The 21,123-nt window shown below is 36.3% G+C and overlaps 1 protein-coding gene across 3 annotated transcripts; it reads right to left on the bottom strand.

Moving 5' to 3' along the window:
* Positions 1–2,661: 2,661 nt before the first annotated feature.
* Positions 2,662–10,381, bottom strand: LOC126632386 (amino acid transporter AVT1C-like). Of its 3 annotated transcripts, none has more exons than XM_050302793.1 (13): positions 10,195–10,381; positions 9,153–9,403; positions 8,142–8,470; positions 7,085–7,299; positions 6,840–6,863; positions 4,702–4,882; positions 4,300–4,519; positions 3,997–4,132; positions 3,859–3,878; positions 3,474–3,613; positions 3,298–3,341; positions 3,099–3,161; positions 2,662–2,932 (listed from the first exon to the last, which is right to left on the bottom strand). In XM_050302793.1, the coding sequence occupies exons 2-13, from the start codon at positions 9,335–9,337 to the stop codon at positions 2,828–2,830; spliced, it is 1,662 nt and encodes a 553-aa protein (XP_050158750.1). In that variant the 5' UTR covers positions 9,338–9,403; positions 10,195–10,381; the 3' UTR covers positions 2,662–2,827. The 3 variants fall into 3 exon arrangements, with proteins under 3 accessions (XP_050158750.1, XP_050158730.1, XP_050158739.1); XM_050302773.1 differs by having other exon boundaries at positions 9,153–9,374; XM_050302782.1 differs by lacking the exon at positions 3,859–3,878 and having other exon boundaries at positions 3,474–3,619; positions 3,983–4,132; positions 9,153–9,374.
* Between the last annotated feature and the right edge of the window lie 10,742 nt (positions 10,382–21,123).

Here is a 21,123-nt window from a genome sequence, read left to right as displayed (position 1 = left end):
TGTAGTTAAGGTTGAAATTTTGGGTTTTCAAACCCTTCACCATGGCTACCATCGCGTGTGGCGGTGCGTGGAACTGTTCACGAATGTTGTCTAAGTACCAAATACCTTCTAGTGACCCTATGAACCTATGTCTAGCTTGGTTTCTTGAAATTCAATTGTTTGGTGTGGTGATCAAATTGGACCATCACTTGTTTGTGTGATTGATGACAATCCGATCGTTGGATCGTTGTACAATTTTGTGAGCACCATAGTTATCAGTTGTTGGACGTTAGGAACTTACTAGTGAAAATCTAGTGGTTGGATCTTACGAAGCAAATGATGTAAGATCATGAACCATACCTTTGATCGACGGTTTGATTCTCATTAAATGTTGTCGTGGGAGATTTATGAGAGTTTTGGGCATGTGAATTTATCGAGAGAAATCTAAATGTGGACATGTGCTTTGTTTTTGGCGGTGATAGAGCTTGATGCCTTGAATTCCATTCTAGAGTGCATTAGTGTGGACCTCAGATGAGTGACTTAAAATATGTGATATTGGTGATTACCCTATTTTCGTGATTGTTATCCTATGTGGATATGACTTGGTTTTATAAATATGTTTTCTATTGAATTGTTATTTTTAATGCTTTGCCATTGATTTAAGTTTATGAAATGAGATTTAACATGTATATATTGAAATATGGTTTGATTGGTTTGATTGGCATGTTGTGATGAAATGTGATGACTAGTGGTAGACTGTTAACCCGTGGTGATGGGGATTTGTTGCTTCGATATGGTTTCATCTACGCTTCATTGATTCGTTCTAAATTTAGTATTTGTGCCTTATTTCCCTTGGTTAAGCTTTTGTAAATTAAGTAACTTGTGCTTGTCTCATTTCTTTGAGCCATTGTATATATGGTTGTTGGCCTTCTACGATTCCGTTGAGTGATGGTCCGGAATCGTATCCACTCGGATTTTGTTGAGAGATGGTTCGAAATCCCTCATATTCTGCGATTCCGTTGAGTGATGGTCCGGAATTGTATCCACTCGGATTCCGTTGAGAGATGGTTCGGAATCCCTTCTATTCCGCGATTCCGTTGAGTGATGGTCCGGAATCGTATCCACTCAGATTCCGTTGAGAGATGATCTGAAATCCCTCATACTCTGCGATTCCGTTGAGTGATGGTCTAGGGTTGTATCCACCTCGGGTTTCATTGAGTTTGGATTGAGATAGCTTCAAAGAAGTAGGCTTCGGTCGAATTGCGTCCCTCTAGCCCTAGTTTTTAATGTACATATGAACGATGGATTTTGAGCATCTTGTGCTTTGAATTATAAAAGTTGTTGGATGTTTGGATGACTCCTTCGAAGTTGTCAGTGACTTGATTATGATTTCATAAAGCATGATTCTATACTTGATGTTTATAGATTGTTTACATGCAAGAAATTGATTGATGATTTTGGTTCTGTTAAGTGATCCGGAACCCGATGTGGTTGGATTCCATTGAGTGGTCCGGAATCGTATCCTGATTTGGATTCCGTTGAATGGTCCGGAATCCTTGCTCTTACTCATTTCCATAAGTTAGACTTGTACCCTGGATTCGAGTGAATGGGAATTACCCACAATAAATCTTGTGAATATAAATTAGAATTATCAAGTTATTACTTGAAATCCAGGCAGGGAATTATATAGAGAAGTCCTTTATTAATTTTGTGCATTGAGATGTGATCTGATTGACTGATTAACATAATTAAATGTTAATACCGTGCCTCCTTGATATCATGGAATGGGTTACTTGAGATGATTGTGGAAAGATGTTGAATATGATTGTTATGAAAATGATTAGATCAGTGATCAATGCGACTAGAGGATACTATTGTGCTTTATTGATTCTTTGATATATTACATGATATGAATAGTGATTTTATGTTGAAACATAATGATGTATATGACGGATGAAATAGAAACCTTGATTGTCATGCTGGTTGTTATGTAGTTTGAATCGAATAATTCATGCTCGTCAAGTTCAAAATGTTTGATTGAGGAATGTTATGCATTTTGGCTTGAACATATTGTGTTATATGTCGGGTTATAGTGAAGTTGAACTACGAATGGCTTGATTCTTATTGAGGGTACGTAGGCAGTCTAATGAAGATGTTAGATGCAACTATAAAGTATACAAAAATTTATTACGCATTTGGTTCTCAAGTTGTGTTTTGCATATCCTGGTGTCGGGGTATGTCATAGATACGGGTAGTTGGTGACGTTATGTGTCGAGCCTGGACGTATGTCGAGATCGGGGCGTGACATGGGTTGTTTCCCAATGAATTAGAATTCCACAACCAACGAATAGTCAAATTCCTTGAAAATCATGAGTTGAATTTCTAATATTGTGTGACCAATTTGTGTTTTCATTGACATATGATTAGTGAACACATGAGTAATATGTTTAATTTTGATTATTATCACAAATAATAGTACACAACCATAGAAGCCAAACTCACTTTAACCTTGTCCCTAGACTATCCTTAATTAAAGTATAATTTTTTTTCTTTACGAGTGAAGCAGGTTTGAATGCATAAGCAAATCTTCTTTTAGTTGCTCGAGTTACAAGCATGTCTTGCATTTATTCTATTTAGCACTTATTTTTCAGAGCAATAAGAGCAACAAGACCAATAGCACACTACTCAAATTGTGGATATATAATTATACCAACTTATTGACTGGTGTAGCAAAGTGTAATATTACTTCAAGCAATATAAACTGGAAAACAAGATAAGGAGCGCAGGATACAAATTTAAAGCTAACTCAAAACTGTGAATGAACGCCACGAGATTATAGATACTTCAGCTATGTAGGGCTTCTCAAGTTCTCAACAATTTTCGAAATGGCCGAAAACGTCCCGAAGGCAGACGACACGACGCCTACTGCTATAATTATAATACAAAGTGTTCCCTGGAAACAGCAGAAAAATGCAGATCAGAAACCATGAAAAGCTCCAAGTATATAACGTTTATATTAAAGCATTGAGATTGCTCTCTTCTATCTAATAATGCGTTTGCGTTCGAGTCTGCCAATTCTTGAAAACCAATGCTAACAAGCTACCGTAAAACAGACGTACCTGAAATCGAGTTATGCGTCCCCTCAAGATGCTCAGATAACAAGCACAAGGAAGTATCAAAGTCTGCAAGTAATATATTTGTCAGCGTAGTGCGTAGCTGCTTAACTCGTAAATGGATATAAGAAAATTTGGAATTATATTTCCTGCAATTACGTGCAAAGTTACTACCACAAGAACAGAAGTTTAAACGAAAACTTACTACAAGCATTGTGAATAAAGATCCAATCAGTGACATCACGAGACCTGCAATAGTTTTCGTAACACTTTTAACTAACACAATATGACAACCAAATGGTTACCGAGAGGCATAAGTGAGGCGAGGGATATGAATATAAAGGGGGGAATGCAAAGAAAGAAAGTTCAAGGGAGACTTACCAAAGAAGGGGATGCAGAGACCGACAACCAGGGTAGAGACAACGAGTGCCGTTCTAATTAAGATTGAGTATATGTAAGACTTGTTTGCTGGTACCAGCTCCTCCAGACTCATTGCAACGGGAGACATAGTTAATGCATATGTGGGTCTAGTTAAGGAGAGACATATGTAAGTTTTTTCTCGTCGTTTAATTTTGTTTGTGTGCGTGTGTGTAGATGTTGAGCAACAAAGGCATACAATATATTCACATGTGGTTCCAGTTAATGTTTTTTCCGAAGACACAAAATAAATTCTAGACTGCATCCATTGTGTGCGCATCTGTGAAATATGTATGTGCTTGTGCATCAGATGACATTCATTATCCGTACAATCTGCAGAAAAGGATATTTGGTAAAGGGGTTGACCACCTGTAAAATAACACCGATTATAGTATTAGCAACCAGTTAAAGGAAAGGCTCGCAACATGCATAAAGAACACAAAGTTAAAGTTTGAGGCTAGGGAAACGAAAACTTTGATGAGCATACCGTAGTCCACAGAGCAATCTTAGACGCGACTAAATTGTGAGGCATGTTGAGAGTGAACTGCGACTGTGTTGATTCTCCAAACATCGTGTAACCCATAACAGCAACTCCAGCGTACAAGAAAGTGCAAATACAAAAACTTCATGCATGGATAACAAATCCAAGTGAAACAATGGAGTTAAGAAGTTGCAATTGTTTACAAACTGTAAGACTTGACGAAAATTTGAAATTTCACCAGAAAAGGCAGAAAACATTTAAAGATATTTATTAGTAAATTAAATGAAAAGATGGTTCAGCATAGCTTACCATGTTAAGAGGATTGCAGGGTATTGGTTTCGCTTTTCCAATGAAGTATAAATGTTTGGGAAAACAGCATGTCCTGAGTAGCAGTAACCATAGAGTCCCATAGCAACAGGAAGCGTTGCAAGGTTCAGGGGTGTTCCTTTGCTCTTAAAGCCAACTCCATCTACTAGACCAACCCAAAAGAGGCAAAGGCAGACCAAGATCGATGCAACAACTCCACCCGCTGGAAGCAAAAAAAGTAATATGTAAGAGTTCCTTGAAAGAACAGCATGCATTTGGTTAATGAAGTCTTATTGCGATCGAACAGATTTTCTAGCTTCACCACTAACATGGACAAAGCAAATTCATTTCAGACAATTTTCAGATGCATATGATACACAGATTATATCAACTTTCTGAACTCACCTGAGATATAGCTAAGAACACTGAGGTCTCGAAGCCATACAGTAGGAAGAACAGCAAGGGTGGTCGCAATTGCAAATAAAAGGTGAGCATCTAACACGAATCCGCCCAAACTCAGTTGTGCATTTGGAAATAGTGAAGACAAGTTATCACTCTCCAAAATTATATATTCTATGCAACAAGCCTGCAGGTAGAAAAATTTAAAGTCGGTGATCTACGTGCTTAGAAAGATAGAAAAAAAACGCCTGAGATGTGCGCAATTTTTATTCAACGTCTCAGAGCAGCAGGACAATGTGATGATGGATATAAGAACCAAAAGAATCCGTTCGACTAGACAAATCGATCATTTGGCTACACAATCATTTAATCTCAGTTCTAAGCTCCTAACAAAAGAATTTTTTTTCCCGTCCGACAACAGCTAATCTGGTCACTATCTGCATTCCAAATTCTAATTCACAAAGTCTGAAGCCCCTAAAAGCTAAGAACCTCAATCAAACATGGATCTCAAGGCAACCTTGAGTAGAGTTTTAATAAGATGTTGTGACAAGGAGCTACGTGTTACGGCCCTATACCCCAAATATCTATCTCAATCGTTGTGATAAGTTACGCGAGGAGTTAGATAGAGACATGGAGATATATTCTGGTATAGGTAAGTTTTGAATGATGGTACTCAAGAGATGATTTTCACACACATTTCTTACTGTCTTACACACCCCTCTTTCTTTTTGGCTATCAAATTGAATAAAAGAAAGAAAAAAACACTCTAAATTAAACAATGGTGTGTAGAAGGAGAAAAAAATGTGTAATTTTCATTTCCCTTTTGGTATATGAACACCAAGGCAAGAACCACCTGCCTCTTGTATGTTTTCAATTTTATTGAGTACAGGCACCTTAAGTGCTTTGATCTAACAGTCCTCAGTTGATTTATTTGAGTATTTGGATTTTAAAATAGGGTAAATTACACTTTTATACCTCAAGTTTGGGGTCTATTTCAATTCCTTACAACATCTTTAAAACATCTTTCACGTACTATTTTATTTTAAAATAATACCTTCGTTACATTTTCTATCCATTGATCTGTTAAATACTGACGTGGCAAATAATTTTTTTTTTTTTTAAACCTGAATTTTCTCAAAAAAAAAAAAAAAGAAATTGAAACCCACCTCTGCAAGAAGAAGAAGAAAAGGGAGGAAGAAAGAAAAAGAAAAAAAAAAGATGTCCCTGATCCGCCCCCCCCCCCCCCCCCAAGTGACCCAGAAGAAGAAGAAAGAAGAAGAACCCAGAAACCCCTTCCTCCCCCTCCCCCACCCCGACCCAGCTCCCTTCCTCCTTCTTCTTCTTCTTCTTCTGGGTCGCTGGAAGGGGGAGGAGGGACAATTTTTTTTTTCTTTCTTCCTCCCTCTTCTTCTTCTTCTTCTTGCAGATGTGGGTTTCAATTTTTTTTTTGTTGGGAAAATTCAGGTTTTAAAAAAAAAATTTGTTTTATTTACCACGTGGCAGACATTTAGCAGCCACGTGGCATATATGTGGTGGCCACATCAGCATTTAACAGATCAATGGATGGAAAATGTAACGGATGTATTATTTTGAAATAAAGTAGTGCTTAAGGTATGAAAATGAAATGTTTTAAAGATGTTGTAAGGAATTGAAATAGACCCCAAACTTAAGGTACGAAAGTGTAATTTACCTTTTAAAATAGGGAACTTTAACGAAAAGCACCCGGTACTGTTTACTTTAACCAAAAACCACATTTTTACACTAAAAAGTCAATCCTGGTACTATTCACTTTACCCTTTATTTTGTCCTTATCATTAAAACTCAAAGTTTTCAAGCCCTTTTCATTAATTTTCCTTTTAAAATATGTGTCGGCATTGGGTACTTACAAGTACTCCAAAAAAATGGGTCTATTTTATTAATTTCACCCATGGACTAATTTACATAAGTGGTTCACAATATCAGATCTAGATGTGGGACCAGGAATGTAAGGGTGGTCCCCACTGGAATCCAGCTTCTTGTTCCTTTTTAATCATCCCATGGATGTGTTCCATTTCAAACCAAACTATAGAGTCACGGACATAGGTAAATGATCACACAAATAATATAAAGGAAAATACTCACTCAGTCAAGTCAGCTGTACTTACATATAATTCCACGTACAGTACTATCTGCACCCACAAAAACAAAAACAAATCACTTAAACGACAGCAATTGCAGCCATTCAACTCAAATCTGTAAATCCACTTTGTAATTTAATGTCTTCTTTTCTTCTATGATTCCTGCTTTTTATAAGGTTCGCTAATACAAGTTGGTCTCGTTTCTATTAAAAACGTGATAAATATTTGGTGCTTGTATATAAATATGGTACATAAACTATAAGCTAGCTTACCGAGATGGCGATTCTGCCTCCAATACCAAATGCAGCTTGGCCAATGTCCGGGTATGTCTCGAGTCCAGGTTGGCTGTCCAAGCAGTAACGCAGGAGCAACCCGGTGTAGAACGAAAGCACTGCAAAAATAAGCAAAACGAGGAGCCCGAGCCATCCTCCTTCCTTGACTGCATATGGCGTCGAAAGGATTCCAACCCCGCAAAGAACGTTAATTCCTGAATCATCGAAAATGGTCAGTCAATCCTGATGGAGCCTTGAATGATGTCACGAACAATTTACACAAGCCAAGCAATGTAATTGGTGCCAACATTTTGTTACTTATTTAGCAGATCTTTTCATGTGCACCATGTGCAATAGAGGCCAACTCTAAGCAACCACATCAGCTCATGGGAAATAAATACAGGATTTGCTTGTTTGGATGCTCATAAATTGAAGATATTAAAAGGATATGTACAAAGCAATGAGGTAATATGCAGACACACGTTATATAATATTCCTCAGATTTGAAAAAAAGTTGATAACTATATTTTATTCCTCAGAATGTTTTGACAGGTAGATTCTACTCTATCCCGGTGTATATACCAGTGTTCTTTCGAGATGTGTACTATAGGAACACCGCGATATACACCCAGGAACCGGAACAAGAGTCGGACCACTACTGAGTTTAATTGAAGGGATATGCCAGCATATTTTCAACGTTACATGACATGATTGGAGTTTGTGGTCCCTGCAATTTGTTTGCTAACATTAACATATAGTGAAGCTCAAGTGGTTGTAACTCTAAATTGTGACAACTATTAAACTTCAATGGATTTGCGTTAGGACACACAAAAAAAGTCTCATTATATATTGGACATCCTTGAGAACAATAATAGTACGACATCCTTTGAAAGTACTCGAATTTGGAGAGTTGTCAAAAGAGACTGAACTCGTGACCAAGAAACAGTTCCTGGACTTAAAAACAGCGTTATAGCAACCAATTTCGGGCATAATGCAGATGAAGGTAAACCGATATGTACGAACATATATGTGCGCAAACATTAAAGTTCACACTTACCATTAAACACAGCTTGTGTAAAGGAGCTCTGGCGAGACATCGGATGCTGGTCATGAGTAACTCTGGATGCTTTCTCATCTTTTCTAACAGAAGTCCTCCTTGGCAAAGGAGGAAGCAGAGAATGAGAACTGCGTCTCTGCGGCTGTTGTTGTTGTTGTTCCTTATCTGCGAGTGTTGGTAATGGTTTCGGCAAGAAAGGTAATGTTTCGGGAGTGTGCCTTCTTGTTAGGGATGAGGAAAGATATGAACTTCCTAGTCTTGACAATGAAGGAGTGCCAAGAAACCCAATACCAGGGGACGGTACACTACTATACAGATCAATAGATTGCCTGAAAAAGCAATTGCAAGACAATTAAGTTTTAATTTGGAACTGATGATCGATGAATCATAAGAATAAGAGAATCAAACAAATATTTATCACCCGTCTAATTTGTCAATAAACTTCTCCAAAGACAATTCAAAAAATCAATGAGCAAGTCACGAACTAGTTTCACTTCAACTTTACTAGAAATTCATTTCAGCCAGTAGCCAAAATCATACCACTCCCTTTCGTTTCAGCAAGTATAAAATGAAAGGATGCAAGAAAAACAAAGAACAAGTACTTTTCATGTGTGCTCTACCGCCTAACAATCTGAAACTAACGTGTTCTTCTTTTGGCTTAAACAATCCGTAGTGTTATAAGCAGCCAAATATTGATGTTAACCCTAAATTCTAGAGATTCCCAACTTCAGTTTTGGCTCAGCTTCCTTAAATTGTGGCTCTGATTTCTTTTCTTTGTATAAACTTTTGTATGTAGAAACAAAAGTTTACGATAACAACAACAAAGCCTTATCCCACTAAGTGGGGTCGACTGTATGAATCTACCAAATTTTACTATTCATGTTTTGATTCCCGGAAGAAACTCACCTATAAAAATAGTAAATTTCCTTTACTACACATATTACAGTGGTAAAAATTCTAATTGAACAAGAACAAAATCAAGGAAAATTATATGGGGGAGAAAGAGAGAACCTGTAACTTTGAGGCCATTGAGTGTTGTAAGAACTGGGATTATTCGGCTGCCGATTCTCAGCAAAAGATTCGGCAGAAGAATCCGTGTTGCCTCCGTCTTCAAGGCTCTTATTGAAGTCCTTTTCCTCATCATCTTCCTCCTCACTCTCAATGTAAAAACTCCGATCTGAAACCGAGTTATTCATCTTCTTCTTCTTCAAATCTTCTTCTCCCAATCACCTTCTGCAGAAAACTCGCAAACACCAAGAATCCTATGAAAAATAGTAATCAGGTAAAAGGGTTTGCAAAATTTTAACCGACCCAGTTGAGAAAACCAGTGAAAAATCATGAATCCAATGAGAACAAAGGAAGTATTATGGCACATTTTGCTCGTTTGTTTGATGCTTGTGGCAGAGAGTTAGTGGTTTTCTTTGTTTGGAATTAACACAACGTGAAAATTGTTTAAAAAACCATAAATTTATTTATTTTCCAGCTAATTAGCTTAAATGATAGAAATAACTATTCAAAACTTTCATCAAAATAAATAAAACCAAAACAAATATAAAACATACAAAAAAGTTATAGGAAAATAGTATAATTAGATTGGTAATTTGGTAGAGACATAATGCGACACGGATTTAGCACAAGTTTTAGGCTCAAGTTTGAAGTTATCAAAAGGAACTTGCACTCTGTTTGGTTTCCGAGAAAATAAAAGATCCGGAAAAAAGGCTGAGCAAGCGCCGGAGTCAATGATTCCTGCATTTTGTTAAACTATACAAAAAATCCAATTCAGCTAAGCTCGGGTACTGTAATAAATTAGAAATATGAGAAAAATACAAGAAGAAGGGACATCAGAAAATATGACCCAAAAATTTTCTTTTCTTTAGTGTAATTTTCCTCCTCGGTTTTCTTGGAAACCAAACAGGAAGTGTGACAGATAATTCTATCTGGTAATAAATACCAGAAGGAGAAATTAATTAAGGAGAGCTCTAAAGGCAATAAGTGGCATGCTATGACAGGAGCTCCAGAACAAAAAGTACAAAGGAAGTAAAGAGAAGTGAACCTTTTTTTTCTTAGATTTTCTTGCTTTTTGTTTCCCGGGAATCGAAAAGGAGTTTTGGGTCTTTTCTGGGATTCGAGAATATGTAGAAAGTCGAGATTGGCAAAGTAGAAGATTTCGAAAAGGCTCTGGCTTCTTCTCAGAAGATGCCTCCAGGAGCAACGAGAAACAGAGAGAGGATGTCTGCAGGCCACTTTCTGCACTTCAATATGTATATATAGAAAGAGAGGGAAGGGTGTGGACTCTGACTCTCTCAGTCAACATATGGTAAATTGGTAATGTTACTGTGAACGAAAACAATTCAGATATGATTGGGAGTTTTTCCCTTCTTTTTTCCTTGTTCAGGTAAAATCAGTGATTAATTAATTTGTATAGTTTGTTGTATTTTCTATAAAAAAAAAGTTTGTAGTTTTTGCCTTTCCGAACACAAACGGGTCTTTTTATTTCTTTCTTTCGTTTTATTTGATTGACTTGAGCTAATTATTTGAATGATTTCAGCTAATTTTTCTTATTGGCAGCAGAAAATACGGGCTAAAAGAGGTTGACAGATAGCTAGGCAGTGTAAAAGCTTTTGACAAACAAAAAAAATTGTATAGAATGTGTTTTTATAAGGTTTGACAGAAACAAATGGAAGTGTATGTTTTGCGTTATGCTTTGCATGTTTAGTGTTTCCTAAGAAAAATGTTTTCTTTTTACTTAGTACTATAATTTAATGACATTGTGTGAAAATTTGACGGTCTATAAACCGTTCCAAACAAACCATCGACTCATGTTTGAGTATTATAAAATAACTTTGCACTGGTCTATTGCTAATAAACATTCCGGCCTCATATAAGAACGGAAAACTGGAGAACAAGAAGTTTAATACCATTTTCTATCATCCCTTAATGCAAATGTATCCTTGTATAAAAAAGAAAAATGCTTCTTACTTGAACGATTTAGATTTGGTATTGAAATTGGAGATTTATTTTTTTATTTTTTAAATTTTTTTTATCCCATTGGAAGTTTTAGTTGTTTTAAATTATTGGTAGGTTAACTCAAATAGAGTTTGTGTGACGACCCGTCCCGAATTAATATATATTTTATCCTTGGATGTGTGGAATTGACGATTATACCCTCGAGTCGTAGTGACGTGGATGTATATTTATAGTTTTAAATTATATTTTAGCAGACGTGAGTAAATTATACGCGACGTCACGAGAGCGTTGACGTGAGTTAGGACCAAATCGGGTTCGTAACGAAAATGTTACGAATGAATAGGTGAAATTGGGTTGGTTTCTTTTGATTATATCCCATTTGCATGGACCTTAGACATTGTAGCCCAATCAGGGCTTGAGTTTTTTAGTGGCCAATCCCGTAACCCACACACACAGACACAAACGCACATGCAACCTTCTTCTCTCCCCTCTCTCTCGAAATTTCCTTCCCCTCCGTACAACCGAGAATACTCACCCTTAAACTAAACCAAAACTCTACGGATCGAGTTTGATGTTTCCAGATTTTTGCTCCTCTCGAGCTCTAGAATCCAGTGATACCTTTTGTTTGGTTATTTGACTTCGAAAACCCGAGAACTCGTAAACTCCGGCAAGGTGCTCTGCTACTCCATCATGATCGTGGACGTTTCACAGAGTTTTAAAGCTTAAGGGAGTTTTAAAACTACTCCATAGAGACTTGGGAACAATTTTTGAAAGGTTTTGGACGTCGGGATAGGTCAGTTCCTTGAGTTGTAGTTTTGATCGGAATATTGAAGGATTTTCTGATTATTTCCCGTCGGTTTTAGGATTTCAAAGTGGTAAGAACATGTTCTACTCGTTCAGGGCTTCAAATCCATGTAAAGTTTGTGAAATTTGGTTGAGATTTGAGTGAGATATTTAAGTTTGAAAATTTTCCAGTTTCCGACGATGCAGGAATCCGACGAACCATTGGAGAATGAAGGAGAATATTCCGTCAACTTTGGCGGAATATACTAACAATGTCAAGTAAAGTTAACGGTATATGCTACTATTTAACGGAATATTCCTTAACAGTGTTAAAGATTTCGTCCGTGTGCCAAGCACATGCCTGCGAGTGAGGGCGCGTGGGTTGTCTGAAATTTTTTCTAAAAAGATGGGGATGCTTGTGATGTTGAGTAGGCCACAATGGTATATTCAAACACCCTAATTGAGCAACGTATGAGAAGTTATTTCACGGTTTTAGTTATGTACTTAAAATTAGCGTTAAATCAGTGGTTTCACATATAGGCGAGATTTTCTCGGAGGACGAGCGTAGCCATGCGAGACTCAAGGATTACAACCCAGCTACATACTAGTGAGTGGGCTTTTGGTTTTCTATATATATACGTATATATGATTTACATTTTCCCATAAATGGTTTTAAATGAAATTATGTTTTAAATGCCATGTCGATTGCATTATGTTTTAGTATATGCATTAGTATAGATATGCATGTTATTGCATGGTGCTGCGGATGCACAGGTAAGCTTTAGGTGAGTATATATTGATGATAGTGATTCCAGTGTGTATGATTATGTTGAGATATATTTAGTGCTCATTATTCTGCACCCCGATGTTAGTGCTCCGCTTGAGGCCAGGGCCTAGCCTTCATGTGATCGTTCACCTCCCGCACCACATGCTCACCTTGGATCTAAGGCAGGTGACAGCCTGTCGTACAGACCATATTAGGTGGTTCCGACTCGTAGGTGACTTGCAATACTTTGCATAACCTTCACGTGATCATAGTACTTGAGCGTATCTATGTACACCCAGCTTGTCGTACAGACCACAATAGTGGTTCCGACTCGTGTGCAGGAATTGGTTATGAGCTATAGGTCCAGCTATATAGGTCACGTTATGTGACTCCGGCTGATATATCATTTTATATTGATTTACATCACCTGGTTTACATAGTTATTATTGAGATACTTGACATGGCATATACTTTGGTTTTCATTGCTCTTGAGCCTGATTTCTACATACGTATATATTGTTATTTTTTGGGAAATTATATTGGTTTAACGGCGAAGGGTTATATGTTTTGAAAGTGAAATGGTTTTGAAAAGTGTTATTTTTACCCACTCACATTTTCTGTTTTGCACCCCTCCAGGTTCTAGATAGAAGTTCGTGTTGGTGGCTCATGAGGACTCTATGGCGGTTCTGACGGACATCCATCAATGTAGGGTTTCTTTTATATCCTGTATAATTAGTGTTTGGCCGGCTGGACTGCACTCTGGTACCTACGCTCTGATTATGTGTATCTACACTCCATTTCTTCTCGCATTTATTTACTTGTCTAGTGTGCATTAGCTAATTGGTTTTTGATTTCTCACATTTTCATATCACTGTCACTTTCGCACTACACACATGGCTGCGTCACCATCATGTGACAGCCAGCACGCCTTGATTCAGGTTGGGGTGTGTCAGTTTTATGTTTAAACAAAAATACTTTTAAAAAATGTTGGTCTGGCATTCATAATGTGAAGTCCAATGTGGAAGTGATTATGGGAACAAGCTTGTCCATTAAAATTATTTTAAAGTGATTTTAGCGAGAAACCACGTCTCCCCATATTTTTAGAGCCAAATCGACTCTCAAACGAGTCTTAAATAAGAGAGTTGTTGGCTCTTTCTAATTCACTCTATATCTTATGTGTTTCTCAATTCATGACTTATTCATTCCAAATAAATAAATATATCATTATATAAAGCAAGTCTTCAAAAAAATCCTATCCATCGAGAAAGAAAATAAGGAGAATTCATTTGTCAACGACTTTTGTCTTGGGATTGGCGGCAATCTTCTTGGTCATTTTCCTCCCTCTGCTTCTCTTATATTGGTTCTTAGTGTGTCACGATGAAAAATTATAGTCGTCATTTTTAGATTTCAGTTTGAATTCGATTAATACTATTAAAAAATTCACTAGAAGATTGATGGTTTAGGATTTTCTCTTTAGAATAGTTCTTTCATTTTAGCTTTTATCTTGGTATTGGCAATATGTCTACGCTGGCTCAAATCCAACTCGCCCCAATAATTTGCCGATATTGAATCTCATTCAGATTAATTATATGTGATGGTGGAGCTGTTTGATTTGCTAGTTGGATTTACTTCACTTAGTATTCTAGGCTCATGACAGCGATTACGTGTCGCAGTTAGAGCCATGATCATCGCATACCCAATACCAAAATGATTTGACAATTTTGTTCAAACATGATTTCCATGTAGCACAAGATTTAGCAGTTTTAATGATGATTGTAATCTTGCAGGTCTTGGTGCGCTCATCGCTTAACGAAGTGCTTTTAGTTTAATCATTGTTTTGCGAATTAAAAAATTTTAACTGTAATTTTTTTATCTAGTTTGCAAAACCCCTTTTAGGGTTGAATTCTTCATGAATATGTATTTGTACTACTTTTTATTCAATAAATGAAATATCATATGTGTTCACAATAATTCACAAAATAATTAACATATCTTCACCGTACAAACATCATAATTGGAACAGTTCATTTTGTTTGTACCATACCTGACCAATCCCGAAACTACTGAGCATTGGTCAACGTTATACCGTCAAGGACCCAGAAGAGTTTCCCTCCAACCAGGAGGCCAATCACAGCGCGACACGTGTCGACATCATAAGCCAATCATAGCGCGACACATGTCAACATCAGAAGCCAATCACAACACGACACGTGGCAATGTCAAAATGAAACTAGAAACTCTCTTCTATAAATAGAGATCATTCTCTCACAATATTTCCTAATGTCATTTGTACTAAATCATTCACTAGTACTCACTAAAGGAGAGCTTGAACCTATGTACTTGTGTAAACCCTTCACAATTAATGAGAACTCCTCTACTCCGTGGACGTAGCCAATCTGGGTGAACCACGTACATCTTGTGTTTGCTTCCCTGTCCCTATCCATTTACATACTTATCCACACTAGTGACCGGAGCAATCTAGCGAAGATCACAAACTTAACATTTTCTGTTGTACCAAAGTTCCCACTGATTTTGTGCATCAACACATTTCGTTTATCATCATCTAAACCATATTTGCAAAAAAGAAAAATTCAAATTGAAAATCGTTTAGCCATTAACATGCATCAAACAAAGGAACGACTTTGGTAACAAGTAGCATCCCATCATTTCCTATACATTTGTTTGATGAATATGAATGGTTAAACGATCTCCAAATTGAATTATTTACAAAGATGACCTTTAGGTGATGATAAAGAGAATAAATGATTTGGATTGTGATGTCGTTATAATTATGATATAAGTGAAGGGATAAATAAGTTCCTCGTGAAAGAAACACAAATATTTTCCTTTGTAAAATAAATCATAACTAGTGAAGCTGGGGGGATAAGACTGATAATTAAATTCAATATATATATATATATATATATATATATATATATATGACTACTTCTGTTAAAAGAAAGTAAAAAAAGGGTCTTTTGCCATGTTTTTTCTCAAAAGAAATTATGTTTAAATTGTTTTAATTTTGGTTCAAGTAATGAGACTGAGGATTATGCACCAGTTCAAAGAGGTAGTCAAAGTGTCGGCTCCCTAATCTAATATTTAATCTAAGAAATCTATCGTTTGACAAAAAAAAAAAAAGGTGCATTATATAATTATTTATATTAGAAAAAGCATATAAATTTAGGATTTGGGTAGCATATTTAATATGATCATTATTTCGACGGTTAGATAATAATAGTATTAAATTATATTTGACCATCAAATAATAATTATATTAAAAAGTAACATACTCAGTCCCTAAATTTTAATAGAATCCCCCCCCCTATTTCTCCAACAGCACCTATGTTTGATCCTGAAGCGACTCGTGCGAATTTAAATCACATTATTACTAATTTATTGTGAGACTAAATTCATTCCTCACCTTAATGTAATATCATTTGTTCAAATAATAATAATAATAATAATCACATGGAAACACTGTTGTAATATATTCTTCACCAACTTGCCTAAAAATATATGCATTTGATTGGCACCGCATCATACTTAACACTAATTAATGACTGCGTGACATGATACATTGCGTTAGTGCTGATTAAGATTGACTTAGAGCTGACTTGCCTGTATATTTTTTTTGAAGGGATCTGTTTAACAATGTTTTTGTATGAAGTATTTTTGCTTACGTTGTTAATTAGAAGCACAACAAAATTTTCATTCAAAATTCAAAAGGATAATCCAGAAACATTTTAAAGTTTTTCCGCTCAACATTATTATGATTGCTTTTGTTTTTTTTTCAAACGAGCCCTCTTGTTATGACATGATGTATATCTTAACCTTAATCCTAACTCTAAATTTAAGCTGGAATTTGGATAAGGGTTAGTTTAAAAAAAAAAACTCATCCATCTTAATTGGGCTACGTTGATGTGATTTGCCACCAAATTGACAATGAGGTTTGTAGCTTTGTGCCATGAGCAAGTACCATGTTGCAACAAATGGGATAGACAACACAAGAACCCTTGATGATGACGAACATCGATATGGAATTATATTATTACAACTTGGTTGTCTAGTTGCAGAGGCAGCCTCTGACAGTTACGTATCCTTACCACACTATATGTGCCATCAGCCTCTCCTTTCCACCTATTTAAAACATGCATGATATTTGTTTTTGTACAAAATGTCCAGATAAAATAATTGAAATTCCATGAGTTAATCACACTCACACAAGAAATGGAGAAAGTAGGAAAACTGAAGACGAGGAAAATGGGGTAGGAAGACATTTTGATTGCTGCTTCTCCAGTTCATGCACGTGTTAGTAACGAGGCATCCTGGTGCATATCATATCATGATATAGGTACCTACCATATAAGATCTGTCTGTTTAATGAACAAACTTAAAATCTCAATCATGCATACGAAATTATACAGATATATACACATTATAAGAAAGTTGACCAACCTTTTGCCTATTGTGACAAATCCATCGCTATCTAATGAGAGCGATTTTGGGGTCGCTGGCTAGGGTTGGGGCTTCACCATATTTACTAATCAACTTGCTACTGAATAAATAAATATTTATAATTAGGAATAAGCTTCTGTCTTTTGATTGATTTTTATTTATGGATTAAGAGTTCTCTTATAATGTTCCACTTATAGTGCTCTTGTAAGGTTCCACTTATACTAGATATGTAATATTCTAATGGGGTTTCAAGTTGTCTTTTGGATTACCGAACACTTAAAGCCGATTCGGATTAGATTGAGTCATCTGCCCCTTAAGATGAATTTTTTGTGATATAGTTCACTTAAACTCTAACAAAACTTTTAGCTAAAATATCATATTTTAGTTTAAGTACCAATAAAATAGTCAATCAAAACAATTATGCAATTACTATTATAATTCAAAGTAACATCCTTAGTTTAGCCGTGTAACACGGTTAGTGACGGAGCCACTTGAGGACCAGGAGAGGCTCGGGCCTATCCTTAAGTTTATTCACCTTGTAGCTTTTATTTGTGTGCTTTTGGTTGGATGTTTTGCATTCTTTGACTTATGTGTTTTTGCTCCCAGCTAGCTATACTATGTTTTTGTAATTGAAAAAAATGTGTTTTATAGTAGTATTGTTATGAAACCAAAGCCTTGTATCAACTAGTATTCCTTTAGTTAGTTCATCATTTTGCATGATAAAGTGTTGTTTTATAGTGAAACCACACATATATGGAATAGAGGAAGAGTTTATCTTGAAAGAAAATTTACATAGCTGCACTTTTTAGCAATGATTATTAATTTCTGTTCAACTTTAATGTAGGAATTTGTAAAGAAATTTAGTGCTTATGATATAATTATTTCAATGTTACTTTTTTTCGTTGTTGTAGCCTATTTTATCTGACAAGAAGAAGAGGGCTGGTGGCAAGGGTAGAGAGAGAAAAGAGATGTGTTTGTAGAATTGTAGGGGAATTGTGTGTTGAGGATATGATATCCCCCTTATGTAGTGCCTTTATTTATAGTAGTAAAAGAGAAGAAGAAATCCTTTATCCCCAAGGAATACAAGTCCATATAGGAAAGAATAACTAGAATCAAATCTAATCTAGGATTTACACAATGACACTTAAACTAGGAAAGTTCACAACACTCCCCCTTGAGTGTGTAAATACTCAAGGTAGATTTCAACATCATGCAGAAGTTGAGGAAGTCGACTCGTCCCACTGATTCTAGGAACAACGCTTATTCTCAATAAGGTAGGAACTTGCATAAAGAAGTAATTCTCACTAAAAAATCCTAAGGCTATGGAAAAAACCCAAGTAGGGACAAAATCCGTAGTCTAAGGAAAAATGCGTGAGAAATGCAAAGGTCAAAAGAAACGTCTACGGGACGTCATCAGGGATATGACCAGCTCAAGGTGTGTGCCTCGTTAAAACCTAGTTAGGTAGCAAAAACCCAGTGGGAAAAATGCTCCTAATCGTAGGAAAAAAGAGTATATTAAGACCAAGAAAGTATCTTTAGGACACTTCCCCTGAGTTTGACACAATTCCAAAGAGAACTAGCAACGTTACAATTTAGAAAGTTTACGCATACCGATTCCTTGAAAAAGCTTCTGAAATGTCGCCTTCGGTAGTGATTTCGTGAAGAGGTCAGCTAGGTTGTCTTATGAACGAATTTGTGTGACTTCAATCTTCTGATGCTCTTGTTGTTGATGTGAGAAGAAGAACTTCGGCGCAATGTGCTTGGTGTTGTCTCCTTTGATGTAACCCTTCTTGAGATGTTTGATGCATGCTGCGTTGTCTTCATAGATCGTTGTTGGGACGTCAACGACGGGGTAAAGATCGCAGAAGCTTTAAATATGGCCCATAACTGCTCTCAACTAAATTTCACAAGAACTTGATTTCTGCCGACAACTTGGAATTAATTGGAACATCTTGACAAATTTCACTACATGTTCGAGCAACAAAATAAGCACTATTTGTTGTAAAATGTCCTTTGGGTTCTTTAATCCAAATCAACTCATCAGGTGGACTAAATAAACTCAAAGGAAGATTGAAAATAAGAATGGCCTCTTCAAGATAGAACATTTGTGATACCAACTGCATATTCCATCACAGCCAATCTGTCTCGACCATCAGAGATCTAACCGTGAGGTTATGATGCACTCCTACAGGCAGCGGGCTTAAAACTTTAGCATAATTTTCTCTCGGCAACCAGTTATCCCCCCAAATCTTAATCTTCAAACAATCACTGACCCTCCATCTAGCCCCACGTTGAATCAGTACTCTACCAGCTGCTATGCTTTTCCAACAAAAAGATGAATTTGATTTAATTAGAGCACTGAGAAAGGCCATATTAGGGAAATACTGACCCTTAAATACTCGAGCCACAAGAGAATACGATTGTTTTATAGTACCCCAACCTTGCTTAGCAAGCAATGCAAGATTAAAGGCGTTCAAATCTTTAAAGCCCAACCCTCCCTCACATTTAGGCTTGCACATCTTCTTCCAGCTCACCCAGTGAATGCGCCTCTTACCAACCTTTTTCCCCCACCAAAATCGGGCAACCATTTGATTCAATTCATCACAGAACGTCTTCGGAAGCAAGAAAGTCTACATGGTATATAGGGGCACCGCCTGGGCCACTGTTTTAATTAAGGGGTGTGATATCCACACACCCCGTTTTACTTCTTACACACCTTTTTAATTTTCGGTTGTCGGATCGGATGAATTGAAGAAGATCAACGGATATAAATTATCAAGGGTGTGTGAGAAGTAAAATGGGGTGTGTGGATAGCACATCCCTTTAATTAAAATCTCCTTACCATCACTGCTTAACAAACTCCCACGCCACCCTTTCAATTTTTTTCCAAAGCCGATCTTTAATATATGCAAACGTCTGTTTCTTTGACTTACTAGTGTAAACCGGTAACCCAAGATAACGATCATGGTAAGTAACTCGAGTCATACCCATGCAATAGGAAAGCACCTGAGCATCCACTTCATTCACATTAAAATTGGTATTTTTCTTTAAAACCTATATTCAACGTGGTATTTAATCCTAATTTACCTCTCATAAGTTTCTGAGTATTATTGTTTGATGATAAATCTCTTCATTTGTAAGTGATAATCTACTTTTAAAACCAAACTATTATGGCATGTCCATGGTTTGATTTAGTCCAAATTCTCACCCTTATTGTAAATATATCATTGTCTCCTTCAAATTTGGACATTCATTCTTATATATGGTTTAATAGATGGTCTCTCTATAATAATTTCTCCCTTATACACTTCATTAAACTCATAAACTAATTAACATCATGAACTTCGGAAAAAAAAATTAACATCATGTTCAACTAGCTTTTAATTTAATAATATTTATCATCTAAAGTTGGATCATATCCTAAATCAAATCCGGGATTCCCCATTGATTAAAAAGCACTAGAATCTTGATCTAAAGTTAATTGAATCTCTCAATAGAAATAAAAAATTGTTTTGCCTTTAAGAAAAAGGAACAGAATACTTCAATCAAGCTACTTCCTCTCAATAAGTAACTGCCAGGTGCATGGTAGCAGTGGTCATCAAACCACGTCCGAATGCATGACATTGACAGGCTCCAATCCATACAGTCCAAATTGCATATGCAACTAGCTATTTTTTACAACACCGTGATGGAAACTTATCAAACACTTCAAACATACTGCATTATTTAATTTAAGTTTAGGCAAGGGGTGGACGTGACGGCATGGTGGATACGATTTATTATTAATTTTTTTTTTCAACTCATTATGCTTCGGTTTTGAATCCTTTTTGTTCCCGTAATTTAAATTAGTGTAGATTGATGTATCGTTTGTTAAAAACCAAAAAGTTAAGATTAGATTACTCAGTATTTTAAACAGTAGAAATATAAAGCTATTGGCAGTTGAGTTGGCTGTGAAGCCTGACTGGTTTTATTGATCCAAGGCCAGGCAAAATCAATAATTATTTGCTA

Source organism: Malus sylvestris, chromosome 1 (assembly GCF_916048215.2).
Source record: "Malus sylvestris chromosome 1, drMalSylv7.2, whole genome shotgun sequence".
Classification (NCBI taxonomy): Eukaryota; Viridiplantae; Streptophyta; class Magnoliopsida; order Rosales; family Rosaceae; genus Malus; species Malus sylvestris.
This window is presented reverse-complemented; position numbering and strand designations above follow the sequence as displayed.